General features: G+C 37.9%; 1 protein-coding gene across 1 annotated transcript; it reads right to left on the bottom strand.

The window, feature by feature from the left end:
• Window positions 1-10: 10 nt before the first annotated feature.
• LOC137268632 (uncharacterized) lies at window positions 11-12,292 on the bottom strand. The gene is made up of 3 exons (XM_067803247.1): window positions 12,201-12,292; window positions 221-2,065; window positions 11-75 (listed from the first exon to the last, which is right to left on the bottom strand). The coding sequence occupies exons 2-3, from the start codon at window positions 1,809-1,811 to the stop codon at window positions 11-13; spliced, it is 1,656 nt and encodes a 551-aa protein (XP_067659348.1). The 5' UTR covers window positions 1,812-2,065; window positions 12,201-12,292.
• Window positions 12,293-12,616: the final 324 nt, after the last annotated feature.

The raw sequence follows: 12,616 nt of genomic DNA, 5'->3' as shown, positions 1-12,616 counted from the left end.
TCTGCATACTTTAACTCATTGCTTTGAATGTCTGAGGGAATTGCATCTGTGACCTCCTCCTCGCTGCATAATCCTCTACATGAAGGTGGTTCCAATTTACCTGAAGGTGGAATCTTGTCTTCTGTAACATGTTCCTCCAGAAAATCACAGTGTTTGACTCTTGAAATTACACCAACTAACTGTTCACTATCACTTCCAGATGAGAGATTACAAGCTATACCATGGCTGCTTGTTACAGGAGGATTCTGATGTTGTTCCAGATGCTGTTCAAAGACATCACTAGTGACATCTGCTCCACACATGTGGCAGAGTTGAACTTGAGTATTTCTCAATGTACCATGAGCTGTATCAGAGACATCAGAATCTAGAGTGATCTCTTTATCATGCTTTTCCATGTGCTCCTCAAACTCTATATTTTCAATGTCTCCTCCACATATGTGGCACAGTGCTGAACCAGTGATCACTTCCTTGTATTCCACTTGAGCATCCTGGCTAGAGTTCGCCAAATCACTCTGGGTCCTTAACCCATCCTGTCCCTGTTCCTTGACACAGTCAGAAGTCACTTCTGTCAACCTTTCTCTAGCAGGTTTTGATGCAGTCCTTGTGTGTATATGACTCATAAGTCTTGAGGAGTCAACAGCATTTGATATTGCCGAACTTGCATCAGAAGTTTTGTGAGTTGCCCCCTCAGATGGTTTAGCATTTGAAGGTGAGCAAATAGAGCCAAAATGATTTTGGAACACATTTTTTTCCTCATGAAGTTTCATATGTTCCATGATCCGGTTCCCCTCAACACGGGCACCACAAATCGGACATTTGTACAAGGGTGGGGCAACTATCTTATGGAACTTTAGAAAGTGATTCACATGCATGACTGGGTCACGGAAGCCCATATGACATACTGTACACATGTGCCAGCCCTGTCTCATACTCGAAACCTCCATTTCCCGTCCATTTCCGAGTCTGAAGCAAATACCACACTGACAGACCAGGTGCCCATGTTCACATTTCTTTTGGGGATCAAGCTGGGAAGTTGCCTTTGTCATCACATCTGCCTTTGTTTTCATCTTTGATTTATCATGGGTTTCTACCCTGCTTCCCGTCTTTATCATGGTCTCTTCTTTATCAGGAGATTCAACCTTACTTCCTGTCATTTTCTGTGCTGTTTCATGGGATTTCATCTTACTTCCTGTCTTTGTTGTTGTGTCTGCTTTTTCATCCATTTCAACACTGCTTTCTGTCTTTCTTGTGCTCTCTTCCTTATCATGGGATTCAACCCTACATACTATCTTTGTAATGGTCTCTTCTTTATCACTGGATTCAACACCAGAGCCAGTCTCCATCTCTTGTTTCCCATGGAATTCAACCCTACTTACTGTCTTCATAGTCTTTTTTTCTTTATCATGGGGTTCAGAACTATTTCTGGCATTTGTCTCTACTTTATCAGATGATTCAACCCTACATTCTGGTTTTGCCATGGTCTCTTCCTTTACAACAGATACAACCCTATTTCCTGCCTTTGAAGCAGACTTTGATTTTATAACTGAAGTGGGATCATCTCCTTGCCCATGATCTGAACCTCTCCGAACACTATAAGATGAAGCTGTTGATATTTTTGTTGTAGAATTTGGTTTGACCTGTTTTGCAATAAATTTCTCAACCCTACAGGAATCAGATAAGTTACTGGACATTTTTTTCTTTAATCTCACACTTTTACGGCAAGCAGGAAGTACAATGTTCCCATCATGCCTTGACGGACTGACATGCCCTTCTCTCTGCATTTTTCTATCAGAACTGTGTCTGACCCTCATTCTCACAATTCTAAATCAGTGGCAGAGACATACGTTCAGTCATTTGCTCCTCTGATGACTCCACAATTGTCCCCAAAGCATTATGATGCCATTTCACCACAGAGAAATCACCCATGGATGTCAGTTTTGGCTGATAAAATATGAAGAGTTACTAACTTGGGATTCTTTTCCAACCATGTATCTCAAATAGAGGTTGAGCAATCCATGTTGCTGTTGTTGTTGTCCTGGATATGGTGTACATGGCGATGATGACCCTGCAGAGAGAAATTCCCCACTCAATCATTCTCTTTCATGGTTGTATTCTAATCCAGACTGTATCTATCTGTTGCTTGTGGCTTATGGGGCAATGATTGCTCAATGCAATGAAATTTTACTAAATAATTCTACTATGGGCAGAGCATCAAGCATATCAGCTTCAGATATGTATTTATCAACAGACATTTTTATGTTAGCACAACTATTGATCTACAAATGTTCAGAGTGAAAGCAATAATCATGACATTGACGTTAATAATACAGATCATGGACATGATTCTGAAATGAAAGATGCAAATTCTCACAGCAAGAAACAATCACCAGCAAATCTGAACCAGTTATTTTGTCAGAAAAAAATAATAAAATGAATGAATGGAGAGAGAGAGAGAGAAAGAGAGAGAGAGAGAGCAGTTTTTCACTGCTTCAAACAATATTCCAGCAATATCATGGCAGAGGACCCTGAAATGGCCTTTCACACATTGAACCCTTTTGGGGAATCAAACCTGGGTCTTTAGAGTGCTTAGCAAATGCTTTAACCACTAGGCTACCCCACCACCCTAAAAGTGAGTGGGTGAGTGAATACAGTTAATGTAACTTATTGCATTCAGTCATATCACAGCATGTCAGCTTCCTTTGAATTGGTTTAATCACATGATAAACAGATCACTCGCAGCAGGTATGTCTGGTATGCAAGCAGAACATTCGTCGTAACAACCTACTATTACATACATTGTGTTAATCAGTGTTCGCAGCAGGTTTTGAACAAGTGTGTACAGAAACAAAATTGCAAATATGTAGTCCAAATCTTTTGCTTGCAAAATTTTCATTAAGATAACATCATTATCATGAGTAATAATTATAATTACAAGCTTTTACTGACATTGCAGTGTTTGAATATAACGACCTATCTTTATGTGAATGCAGTAGAAATCACTTCCTGTCTACTGACGATTGTCAATAATGGTTTTACTCATGGATCCTATTACTGATCATAATATTATTTATCAACTGGACTTTGGTTGAAATGAACAACTTCTGGGGAATGCCATGCACAGTATCCAATGACATCCTGTGTCTGTTATTCGTTATTCCCTTGTCCAATTGTCCAGTTTGTGTGGGCAAGTTAGGTAACAGGAGGACAGACTCAAGATTATCCCCCAAATGCCACAATAAACAGATTGCCCGATAGTTGACTTTGAAAGACTTATGACTGCTAATGATGTCAAGTGCTAGCACACAAACGTGACTCACATGGAGAAACGTAACTCACATGGAGAAACGTAACAATATGATGTTATCATCATGCAATCTGTGAATGTACTAAAGATAACCCAAGTTTTAAGTAAGGAAATATTTGTGAAAATTCTTATTATGTATTTAAAAGTCAAATATATTCGGTTTTGAGAGGAATGTCTAAATATGCAGTATTGTTAATAGCAATATAGTTTGTAAGTTACTATTACATGGCAATGTACTTCATGTCAATCAAAACATATTAGTAATTGTTCAAAACCCGGGTTCAGGTCCAGGTTAAAATATTGATCTTCAGTATCCCAATGCTTGTCGTAAGAGGCAACTAATGGGATCAAGTGGTCAGGTTTGCTGACTTGGTTGACACTAGTCATTGGTTCTCAACTGCACAAATTGATGCTCATGTTGTTGATCACTGGATTGTCTTGTCCAGACTTGATTATTTACAGAGCGCCGCCACATAGCTGGAAAATTAATGAGTGTGGCGTAAAACTAAACTCACTCACTAGAATTGTTCTAGCTTGCAGTTGTCATTAGAGAAAAATCTTTTAATTCATGCAATTGTTTCACGGTTTCCTATCTCTCTGTCCTTTACTGTCCATCTTGTATGGAGAATGTTAACTCTGTTAAATGACGTTATACTATAACTAAAAAGACATGGACTTCTGTCCTTAGCCGAACAGTTAAAGGTAGTCACTGTATTCAACTAGAGAGTAACTGGATTTACCAAAAGATAACAATTGGATACAAGTTAAGTGATAAATGGACAGAGCATCCAACAACCATGATTATACGATGCCATTTAGAAAATGGTCAAATGCAACATATGTCATATTTGGGATTTCACTTTCTTAGTACACATATTCTTGTACTTTTTTGGTTGAGTTCCATTCGATTCGGATTCGAACCCGCACCCTCAGTCAGGCATCTAATCGCCAGCACACAAAGTCAGCCGCCCAGCCAGTGTTCAAAAAATAGAACTACCTACCATTGGCTGACTGTCCCTTTCATTTCCAAGATTCAGGTCAACTAATATTAGAATAGGTGAGTGCTTCACAACATTTATCAGAGACTTCACGATAGGTTTTGTAAATGTGCGTGCAGAAATACAATTACAAATATGTAGTCCAAGACTTATGAACATAAAATTTGCATTACAGTCCAGAATCATTTCATGATTTCTTGTATATATATATGTCTTGTAAAAATAAGTAGATCAGAATTTATGCATCCAAAACACGCATGCAAAATCGTTTTGCATGTTTCTATTATTTTGGGGCATGAAAAACGTAGATTCCTACGTTAACGCGAACACTGTTTATCATCTACCCTCCGTTCTAAGAGCTGTGTCTTTCTTAGTGCATGTATCTGCATTGGATCTACTGTTGAGACAAACCGTAACATGCATGTAAACACCTGTTCTTTTGACATGATGATTGTGTGGTGTCATTTCACTTATTGCAGAAAATAATGTTATCCAATCATAGACCCTATTAATATGATGCAATTCAAAGTGCCAGCTGGCGGCAAGCTACTTACTATGTTTAAACAATGAGAATTTCCAAGCTTCAACTTATTTTTAGCAGTGAGAAGTGTAACAGCTTTGTCTTTCTTTCTACTTTAAGGCACTTTTTACAATAAAGTAAAACAGAATCTGTGCATGCAACACAAGCACATTTAATATGTCATTGAATATAGCACATATAGCCATTTAATTATGTTTTTCCTGTTAGAAAGAAGTGTTCAATGTGCATTTAGACATATTTTGTTGTCTATTTCACAAACATTATTCAATATTAATGACAAAACAGGAATTCACACAACATGGGATTCCTGCACATCTGACGCAACAATTTCGTAAAAGACTCTCAAAATATTATCATACAAGTAAAACTTGACACACATTGTATGAGTGACCCCCAGAATTCAGTTCAATAAAACTGATTTGATTGGAAAAAGTGACAGTTTTTGTGAGGTCTTCATTAATTTAAATATTCTATTTTTCCAATTCAATGTTAATAACTGTATATTACCATGAAAATATCACAGGCATGATTACATATTAGTCCAGCCAACTACATTTTAATATGACTGACTGAAAACTGAAAAATAAACTATTTATTAACAAACAGTTATATTTCAATAGCAATACCAAAAAAAACCATCACAATCTATGCGAACTCTTGCTTTTTGATGTACCCAAATAAATACAACACTAAAGATTTAATGACACCCTAAAATAAATACTGTGAGTCACCATGATTCTCATTTTTCAAAAACCTGTCCAAGGTGAAAAATCAGAGCAATTTTAAATTCATGTAAAACATATCTTGAATCAATAATAACTAGTCATCCGCTTATTATCTAGAGAAGTATTCACATAAGCGATAGTTTTCATAATTAAATGCAGCTGTGCAAGATTTGGTTTTGTGAAATAATTCTACTGCAGCTCTCTCTACACAGTTGAAAAACAGCCATTCCGGCGAAAATACCAGCACTGGAACTAATGAGAGTTGGGAAGACACAATTCTGAACAATTCATCGATATGCAATAATAATACAAACAAGTGAAAGTTGTAAGTAAATCAAAATAGGTTTTTGTGAAAAGACAATTTTAGAAAACTGAATGCTTAATGAAGAATGATCATCTAAAATAAGTTTCCAATACTACTGTTTAGGTTTGACTAGGTGTGGTTTGGTTGTTTAACACCGTACAATATCTCAGCTATATGACTGCAACCTGCAAATAATTGAGTGTTTACCACACAATCAAGTGGTCAGGGGCACAGCTACCACTATAAAAAATGCCCAGGATTTCACATGATTTGGGTTAAAAACACTTAAATATTATTAATATTGTGTAAAATACCTCAAGGACTATAAACAAGAGTCATCAGAAGATGACACATTCCCCCGGCCACCTCATGTTTGAATGGACAAATCATCTAAGAGTTACTCATTGTTTTTTTACACTAAGCTTGAATTGTTTCCATGGAATTCATGGAAATCATAACTGCCATATATCTGTAACCAGCAAAGTCACAATTTCAAGATCTGTCTCATACATCTGCCAAGATCTGTTGAAAGATATGAAATGGTTTTCGAGTTCTGCTCTGGGAACGAAGCCCACCCCTCCATTTTGAGACTAGGTTTTCTCAGTTTTCAGACTAGGTCCAAAATGTTTCCATGAAACCCAAGAAAATAATACATCACAAGATCCTGTACAAGGTAAAAGGCACCACTTAAGCTTCTGACTGATATATCTAGCAAGTTATGCAGAAAAATCTTGAACGGTTTTTGAAATCTTCCCCCGGAAACGAAACACACCTCTCACTTTTGAGACTATATCTGAAACATTTCCATGGAAACCAACAAAATATTAAATATTAAATATTTAAACCTGAAAATACCAAAAGGCACCACTTTAGGTTCAGACTGATATATCTACCACGTTTTGCAGAAAAACATTCTATGGTTTTTGAGTTTTGCTCCGGAAACGAAGCCCATCCCTCCATTTTGAGACTATGTCTGAAACATTTCCATGGAAACCGAGAAAATAATAAATCACAAAGCCTGTACAAAGCAAAAGGCACCACTTCAACTTCTGACATATATATCTACCAAGTTTTGCAGAAAAACATTCTATGGTTTTTGAGTTTTGCTCCGGAAATGAAGCCCATCCCTCCAATTTTGAGACTATGTCTGAAACGTTTCCATGGAAACCGAGAAAATAATAAACCACAAAAACCTGTACATAGCAAAAGGCACCATTTCAGCTTCTGACTGATATATCTACCAAGCTTTGCGGAAAAATATTGAACGGTTTTTGAGTTCTCCTCCGGAAACCAAGCCCACCCCACCATAAGACTAACACCAAAATGTTCCATGGAAAAACAAAAAAATATAAATGCCAAAAACCTGTGAATAGCAAAAGGCACAACCATAGGCTGAGATTACTATAGCTATCAAGTTTGGTCTAAAAATATTGAACGGTTTCTGAGTTATGCTCTGGAAACAAAATGATTACGGATGGACGGACACATGAGGCGTCGACTATATCCTCTTGCATTACATGCCGGGGGGATAAAAAATAAGGTGTTGCAACCTATCAAACTTTCATGAAAAAATCTGGCTTGCTATGTGCCTGGTGATCAACGGCATGAGCTTCAATCTATACAAGTGGCACACAATGACATGTGTAAAACAAGTCTCAAGCCTGTCCACTAAATTCCATTAGTCATCTCTTACAAGCTGATGGAAGAAATTCAAAATCATAATAGAGAATGTGAGAGCTGTCATTTACAATTTTCTGCACTTTTTTTAACAATTTGCTGCTTGTAAATTTGGCTGATAGGAGTTACTGATTCTGAGCAAATGATTTTATGTGCTGTGTCAACAATTTTGTTGAGTTTAGCTTTGTTTTGAACAGACAAGTTACCAAACCAACAAAGAAGATTAAAAGTTAAAATACTTTGTATAAAGGTTTTGTAGAAAAGAACCATGAGTGAACAATCAATTCTAAAAGTGTTTAAACGACGAAGGAAGTACAACCGCTGTTGACCTTTCTTGTAAACATAATCAACTTTATCGTTCCACTATAATTTTGAATCCAGAACAGTGCACAAATACTTGTATGTGTTTACAATTTCAATATCTTCGTTGTTGATTGAAATCTGGGCCAAAGGATCACAAGTTTTTCTGAAATCAATAATCATTTCTTTTGTTTTCTTAGTATATAAGATCAAAAAGTTGTCTTTACACCAATTTGTAAAGTTAGATACTTCATTTCTGTAGTCAAGGTCAGCAGATTTAAGAAGTGAAACAATAGCTGCATCATCAGCAAATTTGATGTTAAAACAGTTTGTTGCTTTACTAACACAGTCGTTCGTGTAAATTATAAACAGAATGGGTGACAAAACACATCCCTGAAGTGCTCCAGTAGACAGGTTGGCAGTGGAAGACTTCATTCTGTTCACAGTAACACACTGAGGTCTGTCAATCATAAAGGCATTTATCCATTTGACTAAGTTACTGTTTACACACAAATTCGAAAGTTTTGACAGAAGCAAATGGGGTTGAATAGCAGATGAGAAGGTCCGCGAAGAGGATTCTAACGTATGCACCACTGGTTTCCAGATGTTTGTAGATGAGGTTCAGGAGAGTAAGCGTAGCGTCGTCTGTACCTCGTCTCTGTCTGCAGGCAAACTGGAGTGGGTCAAGTTGGTCTTCTACTTCATTAGCTACTTCATTAGTAGCTTTTTGATAATCCGTTCATGACTCTTCATGGCTACAGACGTAAGGGCAAATGGACGATAGTCATTACACACTCTGGGATTTTGTATCTTCGGAAGTGGAACAATGTAAGATGTTTTCCATATGACAGGTATCTGATGTTGGAGAAGAGTTTTTTTGAAAACACATTGAAATATGTCGCATAACTGATCACAACATTCCTTAAGAATCACAGGAGCTAATTTATCTGGACCGACACTTTTGCGACTGTTCAAGTTTTTGAATGTTTCTCTCACGTCATCAGCAGAAATGTCAAGATGATCACTGACAGCCAGGTTATCCAGAATAACACTTCTTTCATCCGAGAAATCATTAACATCGAAACGTGAATAAAAGTCATTAAGCTCGTTAGCAAATGCAAAACTGTCACTCACATTGATCTCCGATTGTTTCTTATTAGTTCCCAGAATGGTTTTGAGACATTTCCATCCGTCCTGAAGATTGTTTTCTCGGAATTTAGATTCTAGTTTTTCCTTATAACGAATCTTATACTCCTTGGAACAGCGTACAATATCCTTTTGCACTGATTTAACTCCAAGTTTGTCTCCAGCACAGATTAAAGTCCCCGAGGATAAGTTTGGGAGCATCCGCTGATAGCATATCCATTTTGTTAACAGAATCACACAATGCATCTATAGCACGTTTGTTATTTCCATTGGGTGGAATATAAACCACTGTTACAAATACCTGTCCGAATTCCCGGGGGAGATAGAACAGTCTGAAAGACACACATAACAGTTCTATATCAGGCGTACAGAGAGTATCCCGTACCACATAATTTGTGCACCATTTAGAGTTGACATACATGCATACACCGCCTCCACTAGATTTACCACATCTTGCTTCATCTCTGTCCTGTCGAATGGGGGCACTAAATCCATCGAGGCAAAGGTTAGCACTGTCAATACTCTCTGTTAACCAGGTTTCCGAGAAACATCGGAGGCAACTGTCCTTAAATTGGTGGAGAAATTTCACACCCGTTTCAAACTCCGAGAACTGTTTCCGTAAGCTGCGTACATTGGCCAGAAGTAGTGTGGGTAGAGGGGGTCTGTTTTGTCTGGCTCTCACCTGGCGTCTCACTCCACCCCTCTTACCTCTCTTATGTGTCCTCTGGGCTTTCTCGTTCTCACATTCCGGTGGTATATCCATTTTGAGCGAGCTGATATCCGTGTAGTTCCGGAGCTTCAGTAGTTCTGTCCACTCGTAGTGACGAACTTGCGTCGGGCTTGGTCTGCCATTGCTGGCGTCCATGACAGTCCATTTTGAACACACACCAGTGAAATATCAGCAAAAGTGTTAAAATAACACAAACATTCCTCAGCATTATCTTGCAAGACATCTTAGATGCTCTTTGGAGTTGGAAAAAGTCATCAGACAACACAAACACACACAAAAAGATACAAATCGACGAGAGCACAGTTTACGAGGTGCGTCGCCGACGAGCAGCGCCACCATGTTCACACTGGTGTACATGTATACATAATCTCACTGGTCACCCAGGAGAGCACACCTGGCAACTAAATGTATAATGTCTGCAATTAGTTAGCCAATAATGAGCAACAATGAATCAATCAAGGCACTGGCGGTTAATTCTTTGTGGGAAGGAAGTTGTTTTAAGACTCGTACTTTACGACAGGGTGTATTCAGTATAGATTACATAAATCTACACTCATAAACACTGCCTTTTTGACAAATCCTCTGTGGAAGCAATCAGTGTGTTATCGGATAATCCTTTGACCGATGTTTGTTCTTGTAACTCAGCTGATAAACCCTCTTGCACCACTTACATGCACATACATGTATTACATAACATAACAATACATCTGCAACTACAGACCTTAATTTATAATGTTGATTATTTACTCCAGACAGGAGAAACGCCAAATGGGAACCTATGTCGAGTAATTTTAGTGATGTTACCACTATTTATACCTGTTATAAATTCATTAAGTGACTATCAAGTGAATAATGACAAATAACACGTGTAGCTACTGAGATTTACATATGATGTTTGCATTGACAGCTGGGCCAACCCTCACAACTGTCTAAATATAAAGCTATGGAACCTTTCGGACTTACATGAAACAAATGGCTTGTTACGCGTATAAGTACATCATATTTTCACATAACATGATAAAATATCGAGGTAAAAAACACAGAAATAGGATCAAATTGGATCAGTCAGTGTACCATCCAGGCATCAGAAAAAAAATACTGCTGAGACATTTTGTTACAATCAGATAAGGAATACCATGGATATTTTTAAATAGCGACATGTGATGGGCATCAGGCCTCCTCACTTTTTAGGGTGAAGAAATTCTGCTAATGTGGACAAGAGCCCAGTCCCTTTGACTGTCACCGTCGAGGGAGCGGGTTCTGACCAATCTGCTGCTTGGATTCGTAATTAGACCATTGGTGAGAAACATTATTCTCTCCTCATCAGTGTCCCTTTAAGCAAGTGTTCGTAAAACTTCCTCATTGGAACTGGGATGGTGGGGTAGCCAGGTGGGTTCCATTCCTTGCATGGGTTCAGTTTTTTGTGTCCACTTAGTGACGTTGCTGTAATATTGCTAAAAGCAATGTAAAACTACACAAACTCACTAACAATCTGAGCCAAACCATTCCCATTTTATCAGCATATATGACATTCCAACCAGTCTAATTTTGAACTCTATGATGATCTTGTCATAGACTCCCTGACAGAGCACTTTGGAAAAATAGAGTGATCCCTGATCTAAATTCCACAGGGTACAGCTATATGTCTCTCCATGACCACCCTGTGACATTACTGTGGTCAAATACAATTATTTCGCTGCAATTTCAGGGAAGACATTAAACAGTCAAACTTTAAGAAGAAAAAAAAAAAACCAAAAAAATTATCGATATAGTTATTTTCTTAAATACACTGACAAGTAATACAAGATACTATTATGGATGACAACTTCTTTAATTCTTTTCAACACTGTTAAAAGAATTAAAGTTGTCATCCATAACAGTGTCTTGTATTACCTCACCAACTTCTAAATGCCTTTGAAGAATGACACTGACAAGAGTTGCTTCTTTCCAGTTTATACTGAAAGTATAATGGCATTTCAAAATATAACGAAAACGATGTGACTATCAAATGACTTCTACTAATGATGTCTTTTTCAGTAAAAAAATCAATGAAAGCAACAAAAACAACCCTGTTGTGTCACGCTGACATCTTGTGTGACTGCGATAATCACACTGTTCAGGTCACAGCACGTGATCACATGGCGCAGCGACTTGGCAATAAATAGGTCAGGATGGCTTCAAAAACCACCTAACGCATCCTTTATCCACTCAAAAAGACATTTGCTAATATACCAACACGGAAAATTAGCACGTCTGCTAGTCAATACGTTGTACGTGCTTCTTATGACAACCTGTCATTGTGTGAAGTTGGATCTACTTTCCTGGGCACTTCGAGTCTGTTGTTGTTATGTTCGTGCAGCACTCGGTGTTCAGGAACTAGCGTCAAACTAACAATCGCACCATTGATTCATGAATAAAACTTAATAAGTATATTTCACAGCATAAATGCCATTTAATTACCTGACTGCAACTTACTGATAATTCGTTGTTACCCACAAAGGCCTCCTATTTTCACAAGCAGGACATGCACGTACCTTGCAGACATGTCCGTTTGTACGCGCTGTCTTCTAAGGGAGGTAACTCAAATGTATTTCAATGTCTATAAATAGAAATATGCACGCGCTGTGGAGGATAGACACGCATTTCCAAACGTCATGCCTCCACAGTTATTCCAGTCCATGCATGGTCATAGACAATCATTTTAGATTAGAAACTCAACGTTTTTTGCATTTGTTTAAAGCTTATGTGGAATCACCACTACCTCCAGATGCGTGATTATTGCGATGTGATTGAGAGTGCACGTGCAGCTATCGTCGAGGTCACGTCTTGTGGCTACTGTATCTGATCTCATTTGATGATATATGTTTTCGTTTACTAAACGTTAGAAATAT

The sequence above is a fragment of the Haliotis asinina genome, chromosome 1, assembly GCF_037392515.1.
Source record: "Haliotis asinina isolate JCU_RB_2024 chromosome 1, JCU_Hal_asi_v2, whole genome shotgun sequence".
Classification (NCBI taxonomy): Eukaryota; Metazoa; Mollusca; class Gastropoda; order Lepetellida; family Haliotidae; genus Haliotis; species Haliotis asinina.
This window is presented reverse-complemented; position numbering and strand designations above follow the sequence as displayed.